This window comes from Neodiprion fabricii, chromosome 1 (assembly GCF_021155785.1).
Source record: "Neodiprion fabricii isolate iyNeoFabr1 chromosome 1, iyNeoFabr1.1, whole genome shotgun sequence".
Classification (NCBI taxonomy): domain Eukaryota; kingdom Metazoa; phylum Arthropoda; class Insecta; order Hymenoptera; family Diprionidae; genus Neodiprion; species Neodiprion fabricii.
The window spans coordinates 29,641,429-29,666,913 of record NC_060239.1 but is presented as its reverse complement, the minus strand read 5'-3'; the positions used below and the strand labels follow the sequence as shown (position 1 = coordinate 29,666,913).

General features: G+C 45.3%; 1 protein-coding gene across 3 annotated transcripts in view; it reads right to left on the bottom strand.

The window, feature by feature from the left end:
- Positions 1–25,485, bottom strand: part of LOC124179881 (protein jim lovell) — a 121,624-nt gene that overhangs the window by 74,599 nt on the left and 21,540 nt on the right. For 2 of the 3 annotated variants that reach the window (XM_046564742.1, XM_046564735.1), the window contains exon 2: positions 6,046–6,165. The exons of the other annotated variant lie outside the window; for it this stretch is intronic. In XM_046564742.1, coding sequence (XP_046420698.1) covers positions 6,046–6,088 — 43 coding nt within the window. In that variant the 5' untranslated portion in view covers positions 6,089–6,165. The remainder of the gene's footprint in view (positions 1–6,045; positions 6,166–25,485) is intronic. 3 annotated transcript variants of the gene reach the window in all.

Sequence of the window (25,485 nt, the reverse complement as noted above, 5' to 3'; positions counted from 1 at the left end):
AAATTCTATATCCACTTATCTGGTGCGAATTTTCATGCAGGGTGAAAATAAGGTGAAATCGGACGATCAAATTACTGTAATATTGCCGAAAGAGAAGAACGCCGAGATGTGTCCAACGGATAGCTGATCCCAGATTCCCTCTTATTTCCATCCCAGTGCACAGCCGGACGAATAGTGAACGGAGGTTATTTTTCACCCGATCGCGAAATGCACACCCCCTTGAGATTAGTAACTTCCCGATGGCGTATACCCATCGTTAGAATAGAATTAACTTAATTCCAGGGAGTAATAGGGTCAAATGTTACCCAGTTAACGAATCGAAGTTTCTCCCGCGAAGTAAAACTTTCGAACAACCCTACAGTTTGAATCCAGCTGCTTGATTCGGAATGAGAATACGAAGACAGTGACTGAGTCACGTTTCAATAGGTGAAAATACATCGACCGTTGTCGTGGTTTTAGTCGGCTGGTGGGAAAAAGAATTTTACCTATCGCGACGTGTCCGAGTTGTGGTGAAGAATTGCGGTCAGAAATAATTGTCGTGTACCGAGTGTAAAGGCCAGAGTAAAAATACGTATCCAAGATTGTTGCAAAGCCAAAGAAGAAGAAGAAGAAGAAGAAGAAGAAGAAGAAGAAGAAGAAGAAGAGTTTCTCGTCTCCGGCAACCCTTTCCTTACTTAAATCGAAATAAGGGTTGAGATTCTTGAGTCCCCGGTGGCGGCATTTCAACCCCTGGAGCCGAGCTCCCACCTCTCTCCGCGTATCTCTCCCGCACTTTATCTCTCTTTCTCCTTCTCTTTCTCTTTCTCTTTCTCTTTCTCTTTCTCTCCTACTCCCTCTCCCTCTCGTCGCCTCTCCGTACCCCTTGCCGCAGCATCTCGCTTGCTCCGGTAACGAGAGGAGAAACACCCTCGCTACTTTTAATCGACCCGCGCTTTCTTCTGCTCATACATACCTAGCCTGCGCCCCTACCCCACCTCCCCCTCTTTCCTGCCGCCCTCGCCCCCGCCCCCGCCCCTCATCAGCCTCTCCCCGTTACCCCCCTTCGCACCCCGAGGACTTGACTCGACGTATATAAGTAAGGGCGTTGTCTTCGGTTCGCGAGCTTTCGTTACATTAAATTTAAAATAGGCAGTCGAATGGAAGGCGGCTGTGACTGCGATGCCGAGGGCAGAGCAGAGCTGAAAGAGAGTGAGAGGAAAAAATTGGAGGGAGAAGATAGCCGAGAAAGGGAACCTCGGCTGTTGTATTCGGAAGGGAAATGGCCCTGCGCTGCATAAGTGATGAAGAAAACAAGAAACGAAATCAAGTTGGAGTATATAAAGTTTTATCACCGGGTCAATGGCTCGTGAGTCCGAAATCGGTGAACGGGTAATAACTACCTCGGTATATCACTCATTGTCAGATCAGACGGTCAAAAGTTGTAATTACTCGGAGTAATAATTATATTATTCGAGTTGAGATACAGGGACTGAACGAACCAACGGCGAAACAATACCCGCGTGCATGTATAAGTTCTATGATCCGCTGCTCTGCACCAGACGAGGACAATCGATCCATTTATACATACTTCGAGTTACTCCCCCGCTATATAGTCAATTTGCATTCCATTTCAAGTTTTATTTGAAAATAAATAACTCCTTGACATTCCCAATTTCTCTACGAAGGTTTTTAGCCGACCCTTTCCGGAGCTAAAGATATCTTCCTTTTTATCAATAATTTCTGTGTTAATGGGAACGAGATAATAAGGACTCTGTACCTTCTCCGACATATTTTCGGGCATACTTCAAGAAGCTATAATTTCGTCTCAGGAATCGCTGCTAATTATATAGTTGCAGTTTCGGTTCTTTTAAAAATAATAATTTGGATAATTACTTTCATCGATTGTCATTTTAAACCAATGCTAGAATCTCGAATCCTTAATCCAAAGTTATCGCTCTGAGTTTCGATCAATTTCCTGGGCAACTGTCAAAAAGTATAATGCCTTCACTCTATGCAAGGGTCAAAATGTATGATATTCGAAAGCTAAGAATCTGTTACACAAAATTTTCAAGCATAGAAAATTAAAACGTATAAATGTCAAAGCATACGGAAGATCAAAACATAGATTGTTCACAATAAATAAGAATATGTAGCAAGCCAAGGCCACATATAGAAATAAGAATCGTCAGTAGCCGTATCTAGGTTAAAAATTACATCACATCGATTTTCAAAATTCAAGCATCGACCCTCCAGGCGCTAAACATCCGTGAAGGACATCTTCCAACTCTTTCGCGCGTGGTCAGAATTGCGAGTGAAAGAACCGCGTTTTAGGGCCGTCAAAGAGGCTTACGCATCCTTATAAGTCGTTAATTACCAGTTCAGAGGCACCGGAGGATCGCCTTCCCATTTCCTTGCCCATGATTACTGCGAACGGAGCTGATGACCGCCGCGCCATGCGCCGGGGCATGCAGGGGCTGCAGGTACGAGCGATTGCCGCGAATAGACAAAAAGATTCAGTAGGTACTTCGGCCGCGGTCTCGAGTTCCGCAGGTTTGGACGTAAACGGCGCTCCGCGGAGCCGGGATCGTGAGCGCCACGGGGCGGAGGGCATCAGGCCCCGGAGAACGCGTGTGCGGTTTATGGCCGATTACCGCGGCGCGGGGCCCGCTGCCCGCAATCCCCCGAACCCTGCATGAACACACACGTGATTGCCTACGCACTCTCGGGCTGCAGGGAGGCGATCCGTGCCTTCGCTCTTCGCCGTGCTCCAAATACGCGCGCTGGGTCCGAGAAGACCTTTCACTTCTTCCTCGGTATACGGAAAGAACCGCCGGTTCCCACAACCGGAACATCAAAGTTTGCTGGCCCGACTTTTCCACACAGATCTATTTTTTCGCAACTACTTTACGCGCGCATCGCTTTCAAATTCAGTCAGAGTAACTCGATCGAGCTTGGTTTTCATTATCTCCACTTGATAATTTTTGCAGCTGTCGGTTCGTGCGTCACATCCTCGAAAAATATTTGCAACTTACATTTTCCTTGGAATTTTATTTGCATTCCGTTGCCCTTAGGAAATTAAAGGTACTCTCAACGCTGTGTACAAACAACATCTATCAATGTGAGATTTGAGTAATCGTTAGAACATTCGAAATAGAAACTTCCTAAAAAATTTCCCATATTGTATATCACTTGCTGATCAATTATCGCGTTTCTTCCTATCCGTGAATAATGCTGAACCGAAATCTTGCGAACAAAAGTAAGAGACGACCGAGCTGAAAAAGACTGGACTGATTAGCGCCGAGTTCGATATTCGATAAAGCTTCCAGAGTCTATAAATCTCCGATACATCGTACAGGTTTCTCTCACGGTCCTGTGACCCCCGAGTTTAAGATGCTAACGGGCGATCATGCATATATGCCTACGGTACATATAGGAAAGATATAAAAATCAGTATACATACATATATACAGGATCGTGTTCGACTTTCGGTTTTTCGAAAGTCCGAATAGAGATGCCGCGGACCAATGCTATGAATATACACAACCGTTTCTTTCCGAGCACCGCCCTGCAAGATTAATCAAACTCGACGCGGGGGGAATAACTCCTGCCTACCTGCAGGAGGAGGAGGAAGAAGAAGAAGAAGAACAACACCAACAACAACAACAGCAGCAGCGAGCTGCGAGCTATCGCGGGGCCAGATGGAGAATATAAAAATTGCAATTGGCCCAACCGAGAATCCGAGCCGAGTGATTACACCTCGAGGATGCGGCTCGCATCGGTAGAAGAAGCGGATCGCGTGGCGGCTCGGCGTCGAGAATCAGCGGGGATACAGATTGCTCCAGATTGCCCCACGTGTCCACGGGCAGAACTCGCATGACGCGTCTGACTGACCTTTGGCACCGGTTCCCGAGCTCCGCGAGCTCGGCTCGGTATTTCCCTCCCCTCCCCGCCAACGCGGAGTCCGCTATTTCACACGCTTGACGATTCCCGAGTGATCGGAGGTATCGAAGCGCCGACACATCCGGCCCGAGGAGCGCGAGGTATTACAGACCGCTTCCGGTGACGCATGGCTGTATAGCCTTTGGCGATAGCCGAGGTACGAGAGCTGTTTTCTTCGCGCTGAGTTTGACGAGCGCATCGCTTGCATGCACACTGGCTAATCGGCCGATGCAACTACCGATGAAAAACGTTGCAAGAAAAAACGTCGAAAATTTCTTCTTACATCCGATCGGACGTGTGCCGGTGTGGGAACCGCCGGACGTGTGGGAACCGGAGAAGAAGTTATACACGTCCGATGATCCGCGGCGCCCCAGGTGGGCTCACGCGTTCCAGTCCCGCTCGAAGATCGGAGAAAAAATCTTAGGAAGAGAAGCCTGCCGCGTGTACACGCTGCGGGAACAATGCCGAGGTGCTGCTGCTGGCTCACTCTCGATATGTCGTTCGGTCCGTGCCGTCGTGGAAGAGGCGGGATGCCCCGTGATCCGAGGGATCATCCGCGGGTGAGCATGCACCGCGGGTAGGCGGGTCGAAAAAAGAAACTGCAGCGCGAGTATTCAGCATCGACAATTGCGATGGCTCTCCGGGCTGCGCGCAATTTTCCACCCGCAGCAAAAAGATTTCCTGTTTCATTCCACGTAGAGCGAGAAAAGCGCGAGCGCGGTGTATGGAAAGGATTCGTATTCTTTGCGGCCGTCGGCGTACGCGTACGAGAGTGAGCGTTGTCAAAAGAGGGATAGAATAGAGCGTTCGTTGTTAAAAATTATTGTGAATTTATCACACGTTTATTGTACGAAAGAGTTGTCAATTTATGAAATCAGGCTGCAAATTTACAAATCAGCTTAGGCAGCGTAAATTCCTGTGTATTTGTCTTAAATTTACAATGAAAATTTTTTATTGAACTATTTGTAGGACAAACACAAAATCGTGATTGGAATTTTCTAAATTGTGTAGTAAATTTATTGTGTTTGTAAATTGCATAAACAGTAAATGTGTGGTAAATTCCCCGTTACGTATCCGAATAAAACTTCCAATTGCAGTGTAGAAAGTTCCATGCAGAAATTCTTAACAGTGTTGTTATATGCCCGATTCATCGCAGCACTACCCTTATAATTTAAAAGACCCTACATCGAATGTATATTCAAATTCATTTCTGCAGCTTTTCCGACTTGTACTTTGAAAATATACTTTATTTACCTTTTCCCCGTAAAATACTGTTACTTTGACTCAGGGGCGTTTAAATTACGATGGCAAAGCATGCGTCGGAATTGAGAAACGCCAACCGCTGACGGCGCGGCGTTAAATACGCGTTATGACAGCGGCTTGTCAAGTTGTCAACGCTAATTGCGTGTCGTTACAACTTCATTTGCCAGTTTCGTTCGTTCGACCGCGCGTGTGTATCGAGTGAGAGGGCCTCACCTGGACCCAAAGCCCGAGGGGCCCGAACTATTTCGCGTCCTCGTTCGGGCGAGGACTTTGCGCAGCTAGGATGACAGTTTCGAGAAAAAATAGCCCCCCGTTCGCTCTTGACTGTAATGACGATGAGAGCCGGGTAGGTGACGACGTTATGATTGCGGTGAAAAGTTTTCGAGACGTGTAGGTAGAATATAATATGTACGAGGTGTAAACACGACGTTGTGCGCTGCGGTTATGCCAAACGACAACATTATTAGTATTAAATCCGAAAAGCAATCTGTCTTTCACGATTCACGGCGTGATATTAATCTTTACTTAATTTTAAATCCTATTCGTATACCCGCAGGCCATGCCGCCGGCAATTACAAAACTTCGCATTACATCAATCCATTTCGTAAAAGTGTATCCCCGACCCGCCCACTGCAATACCCAACATCCCTTCCGGAATCTGCAGGGAACCGCTAGAAACGGTGGAAAGAAAAAATTCGGATGACGTACTTGTACCTATTTTTTTTCTCCCGAGTTTTCAAAATTCTGTAATACGTAAACTTTTCGTAGTCATGCGTGAAAAAATTTCCACACCGCGTGTAGGCGCGTTGAAATGCGAATCGCAAGTTATTTTGCAATTCGATAATAATGTATAACAATACTTACGGCTCGTCGCGTCGTCAGCTCTGCTCTGCTCCGTCAAACTCATTGTACAAATCGCATGGTCCGTTTTAGATCCAGAAGTTCGGTTTATCCACCACCACGAGTTTCCGGTTTTTTGTGATCCTGAAATCATATTTTCACGGCCATTATCAACCTCGTTATAATTTTTGACATTCCACCTCTGAAATTTTTATAAATCGCATAAGCCTTTTGATTTCAGCTGACGGTCAGCTGACATCCACCCCGCCCTGTTGGTTCCGCGGAGCTGAACTCTCCGGCGCCAATTCAACCGGAAACACTGGTCGGTAGGTGAGAGATTCGATCGTGTGACCGAAGGAGTGAATTGAGATTTATCGAAATTTGCAAAAACATGCTGCACGGTCATTTCGAGCAAAGTACGAAAAAAAATTACAGAGAAAACTCATAACCAGTCGACCGATTACTGTACACAACCCGTCCATCAATTAGTAGGCAAAATAAGGCAACTTGCTGCATCCTTCCACTGCGCTTGTTTAAATACTCATTTTGAGGCAATCAGAGCGTGCAACAATGTGCCGATACTCCTAACTTCACCGGTAAACTTTATTCTCGCTCCAGCGTTTACACTGCGAGAGTAAACAATTTATTTACACTTAATGAAATCACGTAGGTAGGTACGTGATTATCAATTTGTTTCAAACCGACAAACTTTTATTTGTTACAGGTAAAACGTATGTCGCGTGGAAACATATGCGTGAGAACTGATAACTCGACTAGAGCCAAAACTTACCATAACGCGAGTATAAGTTTTTCCAGCAAATCGGAATTTTTCCGTTATCTATAGTCTGCGCACTTTTTGAACAGCTTCGACATCTTCGTTGATCATACGGTTGCGAAATATCATCCTATACCAAATATCAAGCCCAAGCTTGTGAGATTTGATTCTTTTCAAATCATCAACGGTAAAATCTGACATTCACACAATTCGCGGCCGAGATTAAACATCGATGCGTAACGACTATAACTCTCGCATTTCCTACCCACCAACAAAAAATTGCTTAAAGAAAAAATTGTGGATCAACCCAATCGAACGTTTCGACTTTTCTCAGAGGACGAAGGAAGAAGGTCGCGCAGAGACTCGACCAATGGTCACGTGACGATGCCGGACGGGGGTGTTGCGAAAAAAGCAAAGGGATCCCCGGCGACGGCGCGCGTCGCGCGTTGAAGTCTCCGTCGCGACGTCGGCTCCGGGTTGCTCTGGAAGTGTGCAGTGAGGCAGCGAAGGAAGTAAGTAAGGAACGGTCGTCGGTCGGACAGACGGCCCCCCGAGAGAGCCGTTGACCCCCGTCGCACAAGGCAGGCACCGCGTACGATATACACAAGCATGGCATCCACGTACCATACCTGTTACAGAACAGATAGATCGGGAGCGATTAAGAAATCCGTGACGGCCATTGTGTTTGCCCGGACCTCGGTGCTCCGGCCGACGGAGGCAGAGGCGAAGAGGCCTGACGGTGTGGGAGAGCGTCGCTGGGCCTCACCTTCATCCTCCGTACGCGTACCTTGTACCTACGTACCTACGTACCTACGTACGTATTAACGCCGGAGGAGGAGGAGGAGGAGGAGGAGGAGGCAAGGAAGGCAGCAGCATCAGAGGCGAGGGGCCTTGCGCCCGAGGTCGTGCCCTGCCCTCCTCGCCCTCGACGATAATCGCCTCTCCTCGACTCTCGGCCTCTCCTTTCTCTCTCTCACTCTTTCTCTCTTTTCATCTCCCTCGTGTGTGCTCTACAGCGTTGCTCTGGTATCTCGAGCGAGGCCCGCCTCCGCCTCCTCTTAAATTAAACTCTCGTGGACTACAATCATCACAATCATCTTCGCGGAATTCTATCCCACATAATACATCCGACCCACGTTCTCTGCGCTAGGTGGGGGACAGCCTGAATCTCTATTTGCGGTCGAAAGTAGGATGAATTGATTTCCACACGATCAATGTGACCCCGGGTTCGACCCTCGAACCAGCTACGTCGCTACAATTTTCGACGAGAGAAATTCATCGGGCGTAATTCTTACCTACTTTGGGATAATTTTAGAATCCACTCCCCCATTCCTCCCTTAACCTCCCTCCCTCCCTCCCTCCCTCCGCCACGTCATGCCATACTCTCCCCGCCACTGCGATGCACTCGCGTGCCAGGACTATTCGTCTTTTTGGTGGATGAAATATTTTATACCTTTTGTATCTTGTACCTTTATACACGTTACGTTGCAAGAGTATTCAAATTGGACCATGGATAAGACGATTTTTTAACCGAATCGAAATCAAACCCTTGTCGTGATTTTTACTCCTTGTTATACCTATTATATATCCGCTGTGATCGCAAAATGTATACAAACGAAACCATTCTAAGCACGGTTTTATACCTATGCTCACAGAATGATAATTGGGTGCGTTACACCTTTACATATACACATACATGCAGAGATAAAAATTTAGTAGATGTTGAAATCCGACGCTCAACCCACAATTTAGACAAACGTATTCTTACGTAGGTTCTCTGTGAATATGTTCATGCTACACACACCCTGGTATTAAGAGTTCAATTTCCATAAGAGGTAAAGAAATTATGTCGAAGAGTAGGTATAATTAGGCAATTTCAGAATCCACTTTGTTTTCTCGAGTAACAAAGTCTCATATTGGTTTGCGAAATAAAATATTTTATTCTTAGACCTCGTAATATGTATCTTCAATTGCTCCAATTAGAGAACACACATACAACTTCTTACGTGGATGGGAAAGTTTACCGACCGTGAGCGGTGCCAGTGAAGGTTTACTGGGCATTCGGAAAGTCTCCGTAACTCCTTTCTGGTTATCGAAAATTCAGGGTTTTGTTGTGAAAATTTTTCAGTTTTCATCAGACAATTCGTTTTTACGATTTTCCTCCGTTTGCCGAACAATCAAGGATTTCTTTTCCGAAGAATTAAACATGTTGAAAATAGCTAATACGCCACAGGTTACGATCAATTTGCGATTCAGGGACGATGCCAAGTTGCGTGACTGAAAAATTGCAGTGGAACTCTACTCGATTCTGGTTGGCCAAACAAACTGAAATTTTGAATGACCTTTATCCGAGAAATATTCCCGTGCAGATTGTGTGACAGGGGACTGCAAGATTTAAACAATTTCAACCGATTTCAGGCAATTCCAATTTCGAAGGTTTTCAGTGATTTTAAACAACTTTCACCGTGATTTAAAACGATTTTAAGCACTTTCGGACGATCTCCGGCCGAAAATTAAGACATTTGTACTAAAGCTTCGAACGATTTGAAGCAATTTTTAGGTCGATTTCTTGGGAATCGTTTCACACAAAGTGATTTACATTATCAAGAACCGAAAAGCCCCTCGTTTCTACATGTCACACCGATTCGTTTGGCCGGTCAACGGAAGGTCGATGTCTCATCGATAAGAGAAAAGTAAAGGCTAATCGCACGGTTTCCGACCATCGACTCCGGCGTGTCTGTAACGGCGTAATTCCGTCAGATCGTCGGCAAGAAACTTGAGGTTACATCGGCTAGTGGGCGACGTCGCATCGGGTACCCGGAGCGAGTGAAGCGAAGGGCGCCGAGGGTAACCAAGGTCGGTCGAAGGGTGGCCGAAGGACGGCGCAGGAGCCGCGGAGACACAGGACCGAGTGCCGGCGAGGGGTGGGCGTGGCGCATCTATGCGGCGCGGTTGTGCCACTCTCTCGAGCTACGAGCTACGAAATTATATACGAGAGAGAGAGGCCGGATTCTTCTTTCGCTGAGGACGAGCGTACGGTTGTATTCCGGTGGCGGCGGCGAGCACGACGAAATAAGAAGGGTTTCCCGCATCTCCGCTCTTCGTTCTTCGTCACGAGCTGCGGTCGACGGACGGTCGCCGCCGTCTCATCTCGCGCGCGGCCAATCAGTCGCCGTAATCACCGGAGCGCTCCTCCGAAGCCGCCGCTTTCGCGTCCCTGTCCTTTTACGCTTTGACTTAGGGTTAGCGCGCGCCTCGATCTCCGCCTAGCTCTTCTTCTCGTACAGGTGCGCCGCCGCCAGGCCGGCTCTCCCTAAGCGGCGCGACGCCTCTTCCTCTTCCTTCGTTTCTTCAATTATTCACCTATTCCACGGCTACCGTAATGCCAATCGTTAACCCTGTCGCTGCACCCGGAACGACGATGCTCGCGCGGTCTTAACGCCTTTCCGATCCGCGGCTCTTCCTTTTTCGTTAAGTATTCAGGGCTCGTACGCTTTTTGAAATCTGATATACCCTGAATTTTTCACGTCTTTTAGACTGAAAATAGGATTTTTTCACTAACCTTTCAAAAAATTTCCTTCGATATTAATATCTGGTAACTATCGTACTGTCTGATTATCAATTTACTAACAATAGACGGCGATATTCCACAAGACAAAAACGATAGAAGGTTTGGTATCAAGAAATATAAATAGAATGTACGAAGTCGTGCGACAAAACGACATTTCAAGTGCAATTTTTTATGTTCTGAAAGATCGATGGTACTTTGTACAACAAGAACGAGTTTATTTTTTTGGCAGACTAAAAATTTCCTGACTTTCCCTGGCTGAACCCTGTTTTTTTTTTTTTTTTTTTTTTAATTTTTTGCTTTTGGTGAGGGTAAAGACGCGGAAAGATGAGAAAATAGATGAAACGTGATGTCTAATTTTCAAATCAAAAAGAGTCGAAGGATAGTGTCTGTGGAATAAGTAGGAATATTCAGAGTCAAAATCTGATCTTCACTTTCTACACTTTTAAATTCTATAAAATAGATTTTCTCCATTTTTGACAATTCGATATCGTGACTCTTTCAGTTTCTGATCTTGCTACATTTTTTCCAACCCCCCCGATTCTTACAACTGTTGTTTACACCAAATACTTCGTACCTCGTTTGTCAACGTTACAGTGCGCGTCGTCTACAAGGGTTGCTTACATTTTGCACTTCGGTTACAGCGACTGAACTTTACCGACTGGGTGATTTCGTCAATTCACAAATCCTCTAGCTCCTTCGTTTCTACGATTAACAATTTTCAAAAATCCGCTTGAACCATTGATCAGTAGCGTTTATAACGACACACAGGTATTGAACGAAAATTGAATCGAAAATTGAATCAAAACTTGAACCGAATAATCAAAACTGTATTTCCCGTTAATATCGTACGAGAAATATTTCTGTAAGCCGGAATAAATTTTCTTCTACAACTGTGTTTACGTCAATTTTCACTGCCCGTCTTATTCGAAATTATAAATGGTCGATTATTTCGTTGAGATGAAATTCGGATAGAGTTGAAATGATCGTACAATTTTGTCAGCAATGACGTTATGCCGTGACGCGTTTCCTTTCCTATAATAATCGGAGCGGCAAAAACGCGCGTTCGCACGTTTAAAATAAATTTCGCACCCTTTCGTGTAACGCGCATTCACCGTATTCTAGGTCTTAAATTGTGGCGGGCAGATGCCGCACCTTCAGCGCTCTAAGAAGAGCGGAAAGGAAAAAGGCCGAGCCCTCAGCCCGCACGCGAGATTCTCTGACCGTTCAACGACTGATGCAGTGGTTCGGATTTTTAGGCAGCAGCGTTTCCTGGTCGGCGACGTGTGCGCCTCGTATAATATATCCTAGGGGGTGTGATTCATTTCACCAGCCATAAAGCGAACGCACCCCCTACTTTGAGGTCTTTATGTCCTCGCCAGACTCGGAAAACCCACGATTCACATCCCGGACGCCGGACTGTCAAACGCAAAGTAATGTGTGCTGTGCCTTGCGAGCGTTACGCAACTTTTTCAACGGCTCGATGTGGAACAGAGCTCGGTTCTGCTAACGTAGGGAGAACGTATCGCTTGCTTTGTGAACAAGAGTGTAAACCACGTACTATACGTTGAAAATTATTTTGATCTGCATTTTTCGAAAGTTTACAGTTCGGTTAGTAGTCCAGTGAGAAATTATAATCGCCTTCCGGGGCGATATACTTATAATTTATAGTGAAATGTAAATAGTGCGAAGAAGAATTGCATCGTTGTTCATGAACGAATTTAGCGTGGCAATTTTAATTTGAAATATCGGTAAAACATTGTAGAAGGTAATACGATTCTAGTATTAAAGAAGTCGTGACTTTCAAATTCATTTCGGCGTGGCAGAAAGCCATTATTCAATTTTCGGATCATATATTACGCATCGGAAGCCTTCCCCCTATACACTTAAACTCCTAATAGCATATTATGAACCCATGTTTATAATTGTCACGAAAGTTGATGATCATTGGCCTTTATATGTACAGTAACCGCGTGAGAACGCGTATGAAGACTCTCAAACGTTAAATCACTCTTCGGCGTGGATCGTATACCTTGTACAAATGGCTGAAAAGAAAGTAAAAAAAGATGACTTCACCGCGGAAGTACAAAACTGTGCCTATACACACGCGTTCTCTCCGCTGTTCAGGCGCCGGCAAACCGGCACGAAGAGCATGCGTATCTACCTGCCTGCCTGTTCGACGAAACCTGCAGCCGCGACACTAATCTCACGCGTGATTATGCTCAAGCCGCGATTGCAGGTGGAGTGTGTTGAGAGCGTGCGACTAGATATCAGGGATATCAGGCGAGGGTGTCCGCGAAGACGGAGGCGCAGACTTCTTCGCCGTAAGGCAGAGCTTACACCGCGGGGTCGGCGTCGATTGGTTTGACCTCCTGAACTCACTCGCTGCACGCGAATAAACATCGCGGAGTGACGTTTGCCCTCGCGAGACTTCAGCAATCGCACGCGGGTCAAAACCGAGGTCAGTACTCGTGCCAAAGAACGTTAGTTCCTAGTTACTTACTTTCAGCTCTCTTCCAGCCGCCCAACGCGACTCGCGGTGTGGCAAAATGGACAAAAGTCCGGACGCGGCTTAATTCTCAACGGATTTAAACGAAATTAAATTCAAAGTACTTGGGAGGGAGTGTCTGCTAACTTATGCCACCGCGATTTTTAGGAATTTTCAATTCCCTTTTGTTGCGCATTACTAAAGCTGTACACAACAGCATCTATAAAAACTTAAAATTGAAGAACTGAACCCTAATTGCACAAAAATTTTACAACTAACGGTTCAACATTTACAAATAAATGAATACTAATTCTACGAATCCTAAATTCATATAATCTGGGTCATAGACACCTGTACGTATGAATCTTAGATTTTCAACGTACGTGCATTCTAGCCTCTATTTTTAACGATTCTGATAATTGACTGCGTTCAGTTATCGATTGATAATGAAACGATATAAGGCTCTTTACCGCGTCAAGGTAGCAGTCTTTACATAGGTTATATATACATATAAATAGCGTTAGATGTAAAATTTTGGGCAATTAGGTTTCAGTTCATAGTTTTTATAGATGCTGTTGTGTACAGCTTCGGTAATGCTCAACAAAAGGAAGTTAAAAATTCTTAAAAATTACTTTGGCACAAGTTAGCAGACTCTCTCCCAAATACTTTGAATTTGATTTTGTTTAAGTCCGTTAAGAATTAAACCGCGGCCGGACTTTTGTCCGTTTTGCCACACTGTACGCCTGTCCCACGGTATCCTCGCTTGAATCAAAGCAAAGTTGATTAAAAAATATTTCAAAATCTTGTACAAAATTCTTGACGTCTCGTACAAGCTGAATGGGCAATTGCTTCACGTACAACGAAACGGCTGCATGTAGTACCAATGCTGAGTATACGTGGTATTCGAAGGCGAGTTTAGCCACTCGCCGATAGATGGACGTGGGTTTTTACGGTTGGCGGCATCACACGCGACTCGGTGAGGTCTCAAGTCACCGGGTATTATAGCCGTAGGTATACGTAGGTACAGGTATGTATCTTGTGTATATAGTAATAAGCACCTGCCGTTTTTAACGAACTAAATTATTGGCGAAAAAGTTCGGCTCGGATGTAATTATTATCGTCGGCGGATCGAGTGACACGCGGTCAGAATCCCGTCAGCGTCGAACCCGATTGGGGATCCTTACCTTGTCCGGATGCCAATAAAGAATTCGCCGGAGATGTTTTATTTGTTATACGCTCGACATTCCGGATTGGGAAATTTTTTGCGTGGGTGAAGATCAACGAGGGCCAACACGTGGAATTGGCTACATGTGAAATTGCTCTAGCGGTCGCAAGCTCGGTGTTAAGACGAGGCAGGTGGATGGTGGTTGAAAATTACCACGCTTGTTTTCCACCGTAGGAGACAATGGAACCGATGCTGCCACACGAGACGACACCTGAACGAACTGCAAACGAACGATCGAGGGTGCAGTTTGCTCTAATTGACGCCTTCCTTCCCACACGACTACGGCCGAACGTAGCTTCGTAAGTGCGCGGCTGGTTCTCCGCGTGATTTCAGGCCGGATGACGGACTCCGCAAACTGAAATTACGAGCCCGGAAAACGCGGAGAGGAACGGTTTCTTTTGGTGCCGGTAAAAAAAAAGTTATTCAAGTAACGAGTACGAGACTTGTACGAGTCGTGCGCGCCTCGCGAAGCGAACTTATACGTTTCGGTGTCCTAATCACGTGTTCTCCAAAGCCTAATCTGACGTCATCTCGTTTTTTCTCTTCACCGTATTTCTGTATACATGCGGTACGTCTTTTGGTAATTGCTCGCCTTTTGCTCCGCGTCCACATGCGTCGTCTGCGAGGTTGTCGGCTGCTTTTACATCAACCAACAGGGTCGGTGTTCCCCATGGAATCTCGATAATATACTGTTGCAGCTTTGTACTCTCCGGGTTGCTTGCCTAATGAGGCTGATGAGCTTAATGTTATACGTATAGCGACAAAGTTTTCGCCGTGACGTCCACGTCCACACTACTAAGAAAATCATGCATTCTGATCATCACGTCCGATACGTTGAAAAGCTTTATATTTAATAATATTCTGCAGAATATTCATACTCAAATACATTTCTTACAACGCAGGTGCAAAATTTCCAAATTCCCAAGCGTACCAGTTAATGACCCTGTCCCAATTATTGAACTTTGTCGGTTGTATCTGTTTGATTCTTAGTTCTACAATACCAAAAAATAAATTCATAGCGTCCAACCTTCTAGCGATTGATTTCAGTTATCGAGAAATTCACGATTTGTGCCATAAATTTAGAATTTCGTAAAATGTAAGGGTTAATAACTGGTACACTTATCTTAGTAGTCCACGCGAGCTATTTTCAACACCACATTTTTCACAGTATTTAGTACCTCTAAATGTGTACGCTGTAGCGTGAACAACAATTAGCTTCGTGAAGGTTATTTCCTGATTGTTAGTGGTACCCAGAGGATGAGTTTGTAACTTTCCTCCAGCTGATCGCTGCGATTCCTTAACTTTAAGATGAGAGAAAAACGGGCTCTGAATTCTGCTCAAAGTTTGCTTTTGCTTTATTTGCGTTCATTCATCGACAAATCGATCAGATTTAGCCGATTTGCGGGAGGAGTTTATTATTCATCAGCATTCAGCCCGGTGCCTCAAACGAGGTGTTTTCGGCGCTCACCGATCAGCGACTGTTAAACCAACTCGTCGAGTGGACTTCTGGCCGTCCCCGTCTCCTCGGAGGGGAAAGTCGTTAGACGGTGCGTAGTGGCAATTACGAGACAATTGCGGCTGGTTTGGGTGTGGAGCTCAGAGTGGAGCTATTTTCCTAGGTGGGTTATTCAAACGGAAACTCCCTGCGACACGTATGCGTATAACAATCCTGTGGGAAAACGCGTCAAGCGACGCGATTCTAACGCGGAAAATAATATCCACTCTCTGCGGAGCAGCTGACGGCGTGCAGGCTCTCTGAAACACGCGTAACGACGTTTTATACTTCCAAGTGTAAGAGCAGAAGCCTTTACAACCGCTGTAAAGAGCCGCCTGTAAGAGGCCACGGTAATCCTCTTTGTACTGTTGGCACCCACCTCGTTGGCATAATCGCACATACGCCGAGCTCTGGGGGGAATTCGCTAGGAATGCGAGATAGCTCCTGGGAATCGATAGCTCATCCCTGCTCCGTTCAACCTCGGACCGCAAATTTGGTCCCGGAGAGATTTTTGGAATCACTGAAATCGGATTTCACGTCGATTTCCCTGTTTCCTCAATTCTGCCTGTAGACTCGAGCTCGGAGTTTTCAACTGCAGCCTCTCCGAACCCTCGGTCATCGTCCGACATGCAACTGCAACTGCGTGCGGCGAACGTTTTTCCCGCGCGGGTATAAGAAACCGCAGGATCGATGTTGAAATCGAATCGAGATCGCGGCCGGATCCTTTCGATTCATCCGGGAGCATATTGTATTTCCCATAGCGAAATTGCTTTATACATGTACCTAAGCGTATCGTACGTGACGCAACCTGCATTTTTCGGCACGTCCACGAACCGTGTCAGTTCTGCACGCGTTTCTGCGATGCCCTGGCACGGAGCGCACTCCAGGTATACCTGCATGGGGTACGAGAATGGAGGGACGTCTTTTGCACGCGTGCGTTGTTGCAGGAACGATGCAGCCGATCGCCTCCTTGCAATCCTTGCGACGCCTTTCGAGCTCCCGATACACCCAGGAATGCGAACTTCTTACTCGCTCTCGATCGCAAAATATCAGGGAGGCTTCCTTGGATCGTCTAATCGAATTACCAGCGTGCGTGTTGCGGCAATGAGAATTGCTAGCCGTATCTCTCTATCTCGCAAGCAGTTCGACTGCTCCTCACGGTTTCTCAAATGTAATAATAATATAGAATTAATTTCACAGGTCTGCAACGAAATCCTTTTAAATTAAAAAAAAATAAATGAATAACAAAATATTACAGATATGAAGGTTGTAATGTTTCGAATCTAGGTCTGCTTTCCATTTTATGCTGTCGCGTATGTATTACATGATATGATTTTGTTTTTTTTTTATTTAAAAAAAAAATCAGAATCTGTTGCGTTTTGTTTTTGCATTTATACTACTTTAATCTGTTTAGATAACATCTGACATAAAAAAACCAGTTCCAACTGATGGGAAAAGAATTTGAAGGTAAAATTGAAAGGGAGGAATTAGAGAAGAGATTCGATGTGAAACTCCAATCGATTATATGAAAAGAAAGAAAACTACAAAATAACTAGAATTAAAACAGTAAATAGATTTTCCGACGATAGTAACGTTTAAACTTTTTAACTTTGCAACTCTTTTCCATGAATATTGTTGCTATCATTAGTGTTTGATTATAATTTGTAAAAGTAACGTTTTATAAAAAAAAAAAAAAAGAAAAAACATTTCATGAAAAGTATACGTGGTACATGTTTTTTGTTATTATATTTCGATCCGAGAGCGTAAAATCTTTTATAATTACACTTAATAATAAGAAGGAGAAGAAAAGTTTTTTTTTATTTGCCAACCGGTTTTACACCAGGAGAGAAAATAGTCGCAAAAAAATTTCGGCACGATTGAGTAATTTCAAGGATTGACTCTTTAGCTCATGCATTGTTCTATATAATCCTGAGTAAGTAATTCCCAAATGTTTTACTCCATATTTAACAACCGTTTACCAAATCGTTCGAATTAAATACCTGCGCAAGAACAATGTTACATATATGAGAATGACCGAGTCTCTCTCCGTTCAAAGAGAAATCCCGCTCGTTATAAAGCCGGTCACGGGACTGTAGGTGAGGGATATAATTCCGACGATGATTACGCGCATCGTCTCACAATAAATAAGGAAAATGACGTGCCTGTTTATTCTTTGAATTACTTTCCACGAGCAATCTTATATATACATAAATATCTTACCGACGTCTTCGCGTAAGGATTTCATCCGTTTCCCCGGTCATAGTGAGCCTGCAGGAGGTAAACTAATCGTAAGCGGTCAACACGCATCATGACACGCGTTTACTTGCGGTAACGTCAGCGGCCGCGGCCGCAACAAATCTCCGTTCAATTTACGGTGTTACAGATAAAGAGACCCGCGATGATATCCCTGCGAGTGCTGACAGGATTTTTTGCTTCATTTTATCAGCCTCATTTTCTTTTTTTCACGAATTCGTACCGCGAACCGTGAATGTAATACGAGAGTACAACCCGCAAGCTCTGAAACTATTACGCAGAATCGATTTTACCGCCATAAATTCATTCTCCAACGTTAAAGCGTTCGCCTCTTTGTTTTCCGTATTTTTCAAACCCCCGTTGCAACTACGCCCGCAGTGCGGAAATTGGTCCGCAGCTTTCACGGGCCACAGGTTTCAAGATTAGGCGGAATTTGACGCGAAGCGGTGGCCGCGGTTCAAACGGCAATCCGCGGGGAATACGCTGCGATATGGGGGAGATTTTTTGCCCGAACGCGGTCCCACGCCAGTGGCTTATAATTGAAAGTTTAGCGAGTTTGTCTGGGAAAAGTTAACACCTTGCGATAGAGGCGGTTAGAAAAACTTTAGCGAAAACATCATCCGCAGCCGCAACTTCGATTCACACAGTTTTTGGTCAAACGAATCGTTGCCGCGTTAAAATAATTATCGACACCTCCGTGACCTCGGAATGATTACAAGATCGCAAGCATGCTTTCTCCGAGTCTCGCGTTCGACATTTTACACGTAATTAAGAACCACCGACGAATCGCTTCGACCGGATGCACCGGCTGGGAGTATTTTATTAAAAAGCCATCCGAAGATGCATGCGCCAGGCCGCTTCGTCTTTGAACGACTTATACTTTACCCTGCGGCAGCTCAGCGTGTAAAGTGAACAAAAAAGTTAGTAACTATCATCGAGAGACGACGGGGCCCCGAAAGTAAAAAGCATATTACACCCACTCGTCTTGCGGAGGGGTGGAGCGGGGTGGAGAATCCCTCGCCCCCCCGCACGCCTAAACCGGGGGCAAAAAATCACTCTGAGCCGAGAGTGTCGCCGCTCATTTACCTGAGATTCGTTCCCGCCTTTTCACTCGAGGCTCCAGGGTCAGCGCTAATAGTCGCCCTCCCTTGCCCCTGCTTCTTCAGCGCCCCTCGAGCCGGCCGAGCGGTCGCCGACAACGCGCACACCATTTCTTTTCTCTCCCCTTCTCTCTCTCTCTCTCTCTCTCTCTCTCTCTCGGCATCTTCCACCTCTGCGTATCTTCCCTTCTTCCTCTCTCTGTGACACAGAACGCAACGCGCCCGGTAATATGCGTGTCCCACAAATTGCTCGTGTACCTACTATACTCTTTCAACACAGCGAGGCACGCGTGTGCGTGTGTGTGTGTGTGTGTGTGCCGTATGTATCAGAACCGCGCGGCTGCTTTACCGGTTAAATAACTTTCAACGCCCTGTACGGTACCTACCACCACCGACTTCAGAGGTGTTGCCCGCTCAAATTCGTTTCTATTATTGTATCTGCTCCTGTATATATACCGGAGACTTTTAAACGATTCCCCGACGAGTTAAGAATTAAATCCGTGAAATGACGCCGACGATGCCGTTTGCCCTGCCTATGCATACACGTGATATTATATACAAATGTATGTATGTGTGCCTAGATATATACGTGTACGTTGAATCTTGACGTTGAACAAATCTGTGTATGTCGGTGTATATGCTTTAACGGTAAGCATTATACGATATTATACAGATGATGCGGAGAAATAATAAATTATACCACGGTTGTGACAGTCACGTCGTTGTCGACTGACAAAAATTGAAAAAATAAAACTAAAACATTTTTGAAGAACGACGGTAGCGTCGATTGATTACAGAGAAAATAAAATTCCAAAATAGTATATAGAATTTTGGTTCCAAGTTTAAATACAACATACAATATTACTATACTCCAAAAATTAAAAGCAAAGAAATTGATTTTAGTGCCGGTGTGTAGATATCGTACCATCAAAATTGAATTACGTGAATTAGTATCGCACAGTAGGTATTTAAACAAAGATTCGCTCTTACGACGAGCATGTAACACGATGGGCAAAAAGCTTATGACTCCGCGCCAATTGAACCTAACGGAGCGTATTAGTTGCGTAACAAATGCAACCGAATTTTAAATGATTACAAAACTGCTTCTTACGCTGCCTTTCACACTGGCCAGATGATGTGAAAATCATGTTTAGCGGTTTTTTTTAGAGAACTGGAAAGAGAAAGAGAGAAAGAGGGGACCGGGGGGAGGGGGGGGGGGGGGGGGGCGAGAAACGAAGAAAAGTAAAAAAGAAAAAAAGTAAAAAAGAAAAGAAATCAATAAACAAAAACAATCGACTCTCCGGCGAGTGACGCGACCGAAATCTCATTGCTAGTAAAAGGCTGAGAGCCTGGCTGCACCGCGCGTATATACAACTTACACTATAAACCCGGATATAGTGTGTCTATTATGGAGCTGGCTGCGGAGTTGGTAAGACGAGAGAGAAATAGAGAGAGAAAAAGAGGGAGAGTGAGAAGTGAGATGAGGAAAGGGTAAACGCCAGAGAGCCTTCGGTAATTAACTGAAGCTAATTAGACATTTGAATTGTAAAACTAAACTCGAGTATAAGCTACCAAAGCAGCGAGTACCTACCATTATGCATCGCTGCGGTTGATGACATAATATGAAAACGTTACGATAGTGCCTTTCGATTCGCGCAACATTCGAACGAGTATACGATGAGTGTAAAAATACACAACAATCGAATCGACGATTAACGAATGATCTTTTTTTAGACGCCATCCGTGCAGCTGGAATATCATAATTTATACGCCGGTAGCGAGGAACTTCCGTGAAGGACTTGACGGTGCGTTAACGAGCTTAAAAATTGCAATATCAAACCGCGCAAGCAACGTCCGAGTGGAAACCGATGACAAAGTCGCGAATCGAATCGGTGGTTAGCCACGGAAACAACGCCGCGGGATCGTGATGCCGATTTCGTGACTCTCCGAGCGGCGTTGACGGAGCCGTGGAATTGCCGCGACTCATCATAGTTGCCACTTGACAAATGTATCCGAACGGTATAACTGTACACGATGTTGAATAAAAAGTATTTCGGAGGGGGAGGATTGCTCGGAGATGAGAGTGAGGGAGGAGGAGGAGAGAGAGAGAGAGGGACCCGCCGGGATCGGAGAAGACTCTCTTACAGGAGAGCCGAGAAATTGCGGGCGTGATTGATAAGCCACGCGTGACGGTATGGACGCAGTTTTTATCGGGCCTTACCGCCGGTTTTCATCAAAACAAAAACCGGTGAAAAACAATGGTGGGATTAGGCTGTAGAGCTTTTCAATGTTATCTTCGCGGAGGCTAATAGTGAACGTGTGAACGGAATGCTCTAACCGTGATCTAAATACAACCGTAAAATGACAACCGGCTGTCCAGGTAGCGAAGCTGTATTTCTTTCACAGGTTATATCAGTTTCAACGGGCCGGCAGCACGCCTGGGATCAAGCCATTCGAGAATTATTAACGGATGGTCTCGCTGAACGTTAACTTCGTGGCTGAACGTTGAAAGACAGCGCACGCTGTGATCGACAATTTTTAGTAGATTTGTAAATTTATAGACGAAGATCGTTGGAGAAATGGATATGACGACGTAACACACTGTAATTAGCTAGCTTGGAAGTCGCGAACAACCAGCAATGTTGAAATGAAACAACTGCGACCCTTGATAAAAACCGGTTGCGAATATTTAACAAATGTTTCCCGCATTTTGGACAACCCCAAAGAATATCTCTATGAGAATTTCCAATATCTTGAAACTATGAAAGTGAAACACCGTCGAATGACTTTAATAACCAGGCCAGCATAAATGGGTACCAGGTTCAAACTGATATTTTCACTCGAACTCTTTAAACTCGGCTGTAAAAAGATCGATCGATCTGTCTAAACCAGACACCCGAAATTCTCCTTTTGTTGCCGTTCGATTGAATGAATAATGAAACGATTCATTCATTGAATCGACTGTCCCGTTGCGGATTTCCATACTTACCAAAACTGGAAGAAACATCGGATAGGCATGTCCGCTCTCTTATGACACTCCTGGTAACCTCTTTTTGCGTAGTACCGGTAGCTGCCTTTCGTCCACGAAGACAATCGAGGAATTAATATGTCGCCTAAGACTCTTTCTCCGATACACATCCGGGCTTCGGGTCCTCGTTCGTTGTATCAAAAATTTGGTTTCGCGGTGTCCTCCCTAATTCGGGACCAAAGGTCTGCGGTCATCGGACCCTGCCAATTGGAGCAAACGATCGTCCTTGCCAAGCCACGTGAGAAACAAGACAAATTAAGAATGACGACGAGGTTCGAGATGATAATTGGCACGGAGATTGAGGGTACAACGATTTATCGCGGATGCATCTCTTGCGGTAGTTGAACGAATATTTCAAGACGGACTAATTATTGACGCCGAAGCAGAAGCTTGCCAAGCTGCTAACCAGCGTGACGACGATGAAAGATCGTGCAGGTACAGTATAGGTTCCCACCATCGAGCTTTCACAGTTAAACGTACCTACTTCAACGAGTTCGAACCACGATTCCAAAGTCTGTGTAAGTACCAATAGTTTCGCAAAATGGTCCGTGAAATGTGGGATCGACCGAGTCCTTGTCGTCGACGGATGAATTTATGGAGCAAAGACAAGCTCGCACCGTAACAGGTATAAGTCGTAATAATCCCAGGCGTTTACCGGCGAGGCCGCACCTCGGGTCAATTAGCAGGTATCACTGTAGCGGTGAGTAAAAACGTTGCGCGAAAGAGATCCGAATGGCGTGGGGCTAATTGCGCTGGTACAGAGATATTCGAGAGTGACTCTCGGCGAGCGAAGCCGTGAAGATCCGAATTCCGTGACACATGCAGCCGATAACGGTCCCGATCAACGAGCAACGTCACGTCATCAGAATCGTGATTTCTAACGCCGTCCGGAGTTTGAGCTGAGAATCTTTCGCATCGTCTATGACGTCTACCAGATCAGAAACGAACAAAGCGAGCCGAGACAGTCCGACAGACGAATCAAAGAGCGAAGAGGTCACTCGCGGTGAGGTTGCCGCATGCCGGCAGTAAAGGCCGAGGAACACGAGGACGTGTGTAGGTATTTCTCGTTCGGGGAGCGTGCAAGCGAGCGTGTATGTCACGGGTGGTCACGATTCTGCCCGGCGTGCTCGGCCGGCCTCATCTGTCTCATCTCTCTCTCGTCCGAACCCGGACGCACGTATATGTGTGTAAAACACACCCAGGACGGTGCAACGCTCGCACACGCCAAGGGGGATATACGCGAGGTGTAGGATTACGCGTGGCCCGTATAACGCCGGGGAACCGAGAGGCAACGAGGGGTACCCAGGTGGTAACCTTCTGGAGATGCTCGCGGGTCACGGGGGCAAAGATGGTTATACGTTATGCCTACATGAATAAAATCGTGAAACTAAAACCCCCTCGAAGAAAACACCGAAATGCGCGGGACGATGGAGAACGAAGGAAGATGATGGTGCCTGCCTGTATACCTACGGGACCGCGTGGGTTTCGTCTCTCGAATTTGGTCCAGTCAAGATCTCACCCAGCGTGTATGAGTGATGAAATTTCACTACCAGGACGGATAGATGACTGCAGTTTCTTCGCGCTGCGAGAAAAATGTTCTACCACAGTCTGAAAGCACGGTTCGCAAACACATGCTGAGTTCTTAACTACGTTTACGATCATCGCGACATCTTTGTGAGATTGGTTTACTGGTTATGCAACTGTATGCACTACCGGATTTCTCTCGCCGTGTGATAATGAAGAATTAAAACAGCGAATCATCGATTAGTGACTTTTTATTCAACTGATACGACAAGAGCACGAATCTACCTGGTTAAGTGTATATGCAGTTGAATATTCTAGTCAATGTCAGATTTGTCCTCGTCAACGAGCCACGCTATACCTTCAGGGATGTGAAAACTTTCACTTCGAAAATCCAAATACATTAACGATTTTTCCATCAACTGTGCATGATGAAAAACTGAGGGTGTCTTGATTCGAGCGCCAAATCTGCTAGATCGGAAAGAATTACGCGGCTATTGGGATCTTCTATTCCAAATCGGCTCACGTTCTGAAAAATCAGACCGGAAACTCGAGGTATTCGAGTATGTAGTCGGGCGAAAGAGTGAATACGGAGAGATTCTATGAGCCGTGGAACCAGAGCTAGGAAGAGCGTCTCGGAGCATCTCTGAGCCTCGGAGGCTCTGACGCGTGACGACCTCTCCGTCCTCCTCCTTGTCCCTCCGAGACTCATGTGTACCTCAACCAGGTCGGCTCGCTACACCCTTTTTGTACCACCGCGCGCTGGCCGTGGACGTGCGTTTAAGCGCTGCATGCTCGGTGAGAATCTTTCACGGATGCAGGGTTATAGGTATACAGTCTGGGTAATAACGCATATACGAAGACACACGTGAGGGTCTCTGTCCATATTCACATATCCGTTGTACTTACACGAGCCATTCCACTGATAATAATAAAACCACTTTTTCCTCAACTACACATGATGTATCTGAAATGTCGAACTTCGGTGGTTTCAGGTTTTGCGATAGGCTCGCATCGTTAAAGTTGAAAAAAAAAACCGATTTCATATACGAAATAACATTCAACGTGGAAAGGAAAAAATTAATGAGTGAAAAAATGTCTCTTTTTCCACTGTGTGTCACAAAATTGAATTCTTTTACCATTATCGCATTATATGTATACTCTACGATAGAAAATGATAAATAAATACCATGATTAGTCGGTGGCTTTTAATAGGACAAGAATTTGATTTGATTTTATATTCGAACCATCGTTGCAATACGGTATCGTAAATTTTTTACAGGTCATCAACTCTCTGTGGCAAACCTTGATTCATCACGTAAGGTCACAGTTGTCTTACAGCGACAGAGAAACGCTTTGATTGCACTGAAAAAACATATAAACATGCGTATTACAGAGCGGTTATTGCAAAGGTCACACCTAATTTTACGGTATTGCGGTTGAGCCGACGAGAATTATACTCGTGTGGAATTGAAAATAAATAACAATCCCTTGCCGTGAGTTGATTTCTACAGGTGAATCCTTTCTTCGCTGTGATTATAATTTTCCACAACAGAGTAGACAAAAAGAAATTGGTCAACGCCTTCTCGGCGACCATGACTCGTCGTTCGTTTATTTCAGTATGCAGCAGGACTGCAGCTTCGGACCTCACGCTGAGATTTCCAAAATGCGATTCAAGATTTTCCAACTCCTTTTCCTCGCACACCAGCAAAGCCATTGAAAATATTGAAAACGAATTAATTTATCTCCGAAAATATCGCCTTTGAAAAATCGCCGCCAGTTTTCATCGGGCGGCTCAATTCAATCGATTAATTCAATTTCCGATCGTACAGAAAAAAACGCGAGACATTTTAACGGGGCGGTTCGGGTTCGAAAACGAATCAGGTAGGTATAGAGGCTCGTGCAACAAATGAGGGGCCAATTCATTAATCACGTTATTATTCGTAACTATATTTGCTGGTACTAATAGCTCGGGGCTGAGTGATAGCTGGCCTATCGGATTTCTCGTTCC